At 32.7% G+C, this 5,523-nt stretch overlaps 1 protein-coding gene across 1 annotated transcript; it reads left to right on the forward strand.

The window, feature by feature from the left end:
- Nucleotides 1-2,139: 2,139 nt before the first annotated feature.
- LOC121727113 lies at nucleotides 2,140-5,146 on the forward strand. The gene is made up of 5 exons (XM_042114793.1): nucleotides 2,140-2,918; nucleotides 3,806-3,905; nucleotides 4,130-4,234; nucleotides 4,525-4,680; nucleotides 5,067-5,146. Exons 1-5 carry the CDS (start codon nucleotides 2,140-2,142, stop codon nucleotides 5,118-5,120), a joined length of 1,194 nt encoding a protein of 397 aa, XP_041970727.1. The 3' UTR covers nucleotides 5,121-5,146.
- Nucleotides 5,147-5,523: the final 377 nt, after the last annotated feature.

A 5,523-nucleotide genomic window follows, 5' to 3' on the forward strand; every position in this document is an offset into this window, starting at 1 on the left:
TTGGCTTTCATTGTTTTGTTGTGTATTAATTTAAAACGTCATTCAGTTGTCTATTCTCTGACAGTGTCCAGTTCAGCTGTTGGTCGTGACTCGCGTGACATATTATTCCCATTGTTAAACTATACCGGGGAATGTTTGTTTCTGTATTTAAGTGGGGTACGGAGTCGACTAGCGCTCCTGAAAGTTTAAGCGCTTTGTTGCTTATTCGTGTTTTGCTTTTACTTCTAGAACTGTTTTATTTAAAATTAGAATATAACCTAGTAGGTACATTATTAGTGATTACTGATTACGTTCTCTACCTAAGTACATAATTATTGTGCATAGCATTATTGTAGAGAAGCTGAAAGTATAAATGTGCAATTGGCATAAGTATTTTCAATAATTTTTTAGGTGTTGCAAATTCCAACTTCAAACAGCTTTAGCCTATTGTTGTCTATACTTTTAAATTTAATTTATAAGCTTGGGCTGTATGTTTGTAACGGAATCTTTAAGCACGATTTTTACCTATTTCCAGTAGTTTTAATTCGAATCTTTGCATATGAGCTAACAATGAAATAATTAGTTTTAAAATAGAATAATTAGAAACGAGGTAGAAACATGAAACTGCAAAATCCAAAACTCTGGTATTGCCTTAAATAGATTAATCTTAACTTAACTTTATAACAGATTGACCTATTACCCATACCATAGCTCAGCTCTATATTTTCAAATTACCATAATAGTAGAGGAGGGGAGGGTGCTATTTTTGTAGTCACTCGAGCGTCATGGAGACCTAGTAGGTTTTGTACATTAGGTAAAGCTAATAAAAAAAATAAGAGCGTTTTTTTATTTTAGCGGTGGGTTCAGAAACTGCAGCCATTTTAAAGTTTTGAAAAAGAAAATATATTCAGAAAATTGATTAGTTAGGTAAATTATAAATATATTTTAGACAACAAGGACTAAATCATTTAGTTTAGAGCAAAATAAAATATCTGCGAAGCTTGGTTAAGAAAATATGAAGCTTTATTTTTTTTAATTTTAAAATGTCCCTACAGGCTTCTTTGGGGTATACTAAACATCCCCTATCTTAATCTGACAGATCCGACGACATTTCAATATAAAAAAAAATAATTACCCACCACATGAAAAATCTGATTTCTATACCATGATAACTAAACACATGTCGGAAGCCTATGCAAAAGCTATGCAAGCTTAATCTGACACGCTCGAGCTACTCCCGAAATCCCCTCTACCCTTCCCCAACTATAAAATTATAATTGCAGGCAATTACTTTTGACCAATTTAGGTATTGATTTTTGGAAGATTAGAATTTAATTAACAATAGTAAATAAATAAAAAAAAGATTTTTATGAAGGTATCTAATAATTATTCTGTCTCTATTTTCACTATAACTAGTTAGTTCCAAATAAAAAAAAAGTTTATTATTTCAAAATACGTTATGTTTATTAAAATACAAAAAACTTAAATATTCATTATTAGCCTTTTAAGTTTATTGCTGAAACACAATAGAAAATTTATAACTTGAAATGACCCATTATATTGTACCTACTAGAACATTTAAATTAAAGACACAGTGTAACGTAACAAATTACATAAATGAACCAAGTAGAGTTCTTTGCTTAAAATTGTTTTTGAACTAAAAGCCTCTAAAAAATCCATAACAAAATGATGATTCTTGTTCTGAAAGAAAATATGAGGAACGCAATTTAATATTAATCTGAAAAAGTACTTACTTACTAATATTTGTTCCTAGCAAAGGAAGGAAACTAGATTTCATAAAGAAGAAAAGATAGAAAACTTCTGAAATTTTAACATAGGCTCAAAGATTTGTAGGCTTGGCTACCAGCTGTATGACTATGGACCCATAAAGTAAGGCTGGTATGTTAGTACGGTAAAACAGAAAAGTTTGTGGTAAGATGTTGGTATAATACTGTTGGCACAAAATGGTTTTATTTGCAGTATTAGTTTCATAGCTGCAACAATTTATATCGACGGAACTTCAAATACTGAAATAAATTTCACACTTTACTACTTAGTTGATAAACGTTTCTGTATTATACAGTCCCCATATTACCTACGTGCATTCCGTAACGTAACTTGACATATTCTCATTGTATCGTGAATGTGGCTACTGTCGAGATGGAGGAAGATTTTAATTTGAAATTCGAAAGTCTCTATAAAATTATCGTACTGGCTTTGAAGGTCAATAGATGCCATCCCGATGTGAAAAGGGACTGGAAATGGATCGTATACATCGTATTGGCTCATGGATTTTTCTTCTTTGTCTATTGCATTGTTTTATATAGTACAGTTTTCTATGACATAAAGAACAAAAATTTCACCCAAGCTTGTGCGAATGGAGTTTTGGCTGTTATATTCAATGTTGTAACGCTGAAGTATATAGTTATGGTAGTTTATCAAAAAACATTAGCCGAAATAATAGTTAAAATTAATAAGGACTACGAAACGGCTAAATCGTTCTCAAAACAAGAACGAGATATTATTCTAAAATATGCGAGGAAAGGCAAAACGATCGTGAAATGGTGGACGTATTTCGCCTTAGCCACTGCTTTCTTGTTCATGAGTAAATCCGTAGTGCTCATGACCTACTACAGTCTTGCTGGAGAATTTAAATTAGTGCACGCATACGATATGAACTATCCGAAGTTTGTAGAAGATAAAAAAGGAGAATTACATGTGTATTTGATATTGTATTCGTTTTTTATATATTACGATTTATATGCCGCCATCATGTATATCGGATTCGTTCCGCTGGTACCGATTTTTGTTTTACACGCCTGTGGACAGATAGAGATAGTGACAACGCGTTTGCTGAATCTATCTGATTCCAGTCATCCTAAGCATATAGTACAAAGACAAATAAAAGGTATAATAATATACGTACAAGAAATACAGAGGTAATTTTTGTCTGAATTTTAATTACTGTTTAAATAATTTTTATTCATCCTGTTTAAAATTTGATTTCAATGGTACGGATTGTTATCCTTAATTATTGACAATCGTTCTTTCTCGCCAACAGAATATTTAAACCTTTAACCTATAATATCGCTGGCCCCGGGCAACAAAGCGGTAAACGCCGGTTACGCCCTTTTTAATGTTATTTGATTTTTGGCTTCTCTGAATCTGGTCTATCACCCCTATTTATTTCATATTTTGGGTATAATAAATGACAAAAGCTTTATTAAATCGAAAATTCTCTTACGACTAAAACTGTATTCTTGCATTACTCTATGAAACATAACTAAAAAAACCGGTGAAGATACGATACAACTAAGCTTTCGCTGTAAGATTCCCCAGAAGAACGGAGTAATCGGCTGGTACGCTCGAAATCTAAAGCGAAAAATACGTCGTATTCTGTTCTTACAGCCGTAAATTTCAAGCGGTTTGGTGTTTTTATAAAGTCAATAAACAATGTTACAATTGAAACAATATCGCTTATTAGTTGTATTATATTTTTTTCAATTATTTCAATAATTTTTTATACTATAACAATTATTTTGATATGGTTAAATAGGTAAAAAAATTAACTTTCATATGAGACATCACACATTTGTTTTGGACCACTGTACGCTGCACTATAAACAAAATTGCTTATTTTGTCTCTCCTGAACAAAACGATTTTTGATATTACGCCTTTATTGCCCGGGGCCAGCTATATCAGTAACCGCTTACCTTGCTTTTGGTGGGTGCACAACTGAACAAAGATACTTCCCAAAGGCATTACCTATGCCTATATTATTGTTTATGCATGTTTTGGTCAATTGTACATATTTTGTCGTTCCAGCTTCGTAAAAAAGATAAGATATAGTATGATATTTTTTTACGAGCTCCTTTTGAAAGCTGCGGTAATTCTTATACCAGTAACAGGATATCAAATCTTAAAGGTTAGTAGGTACTTAGTAAAAGTATATTTTTTTGTTATTATATATCTTACTTATAGCACAGAATACATATTAACTAGTTTAACAAGTGCTTATAGGTAAGTACATAGCCCATTGATAGAGCAAGTAAATGAACATCAACTCAATTGAATGGTTGATGTTTTTCTGAAAACAGAAAGCATAAAAGCAGAACTCCTCTAGTAATAATGTATTTTTTTAAATTCCAGTCGTCACAGAATGGCGACTTCAGAATAGAATTTATCTCTGTGTTCATTGGCTCGGTGACTGAAAGTGGAATGCCTTGTTTTCTAGGCGACGTACTTTTGGAGTCGGTAAGGAATATCATTATAGAACTTTGCAAATATCTTAGTTAGAAAGCTAAAAAAAAGTAAAAACGGTAATTAAAAAAACCAAAAACCCCGATTGCATTTTATGAGTACATGTCATTTTCACAGTAAATACCAATACTACTTACCTAGATACCTACCTACTATACCAACCTTGAAAAATATAGGCCTTCTTCTGGCGCATTCAAGTAATAAATAAATAGTAAAGTGATTTAAATTTACAAAAGCTGTAAGTAGATGTTGCAAGGGTGCTCTTAGAATTTTTTTCCCGACAGAGCGAGAGTATGCGGCAGGCGGTGTACGCGTGCGGCTGGGAGACGCACCCGCACGCGGGCACGCGCGGCCTGATCAAGACGCTGCTGGTGCAGACGAGCCGCCCAGTCGCACTCAACACGCTGTTCAGAGTCATCTCGCGTGACGCGCTCACCGACGTGAGTATTACATCTCAAGCTGCTGTTGCTGCAAATGATCGCTCCGTCGCACTCAACATGCTGTTCAGAGTCAGCACACAAGCAGTGGGAGACGAGATTCCTATAATTATTCCGAAGAAAATAAGATAAAAACTTAATTTAACCCTTTTTTCAAGATGGCGGAAAACAAACAAGGTTATTTTGTCCGACAGTTTGAACTTTAGCTTTTCTAGCCATCCCCTACGTAATATCCATTCTCGGTTCATTTGCATTTCTAACCCGATTTTTCCAAAGCGACGTAATGACTGGACTAAAACTTTTAATTAATATTCGTCAAAAGCAATTAAAAATCTAGTGCAATCGAGTTTATTTAATAACCATATTATATTAAATAATTTTTTTTTCAGGTTTATCACCATGCTTATGCCATTTTTAACCTTATGAATGCAATGTGGAATTAAAGCTTGTCATAATACCAAATGGGGACACATTAATTAATTATATTAATTAATCACTTGACATGCAGTATTATTATTGTACGATTAATATACCTACCTAATATACAATTCGCACTATTAAAAAGTTTTTTTTATAAAATATATCGTTATGTATTTTCTAGACATACCTAGACTACTAAGACCAAGAAGTATACCGTAATTCTTAAAGGATTTTTAACATAAAAAATAATTAATGTAGCTAATTTACTTAATTGCAAAAGAAAAACTTGAGTTACTTCAAATGAAAGAAAATCAAAGTGCGGACCAGTTTTAAAAAGTGAATATTTAATGAGGTAATTAAATAATACTTATTAAACATTAACTTGGGAAATCGATGATTGTTCGCAAGCTTTTAGCGACCTCCATT

The sequence above is a fragment of the Aricia agestis genome, chromosome 5 (genome assembly GCF_905147365.1).
Source record: "Aricia agestis chromosome 5, ilAriAges1.1, whole genome shotgun sequence".
In the NCBI taxonomy this organism is placed as follows: Eukaryota; Metazoa; Arthropoda; class Insecta; order Lepidoptera; family Lycaenidae; genus Aricia; species Aricia agestis.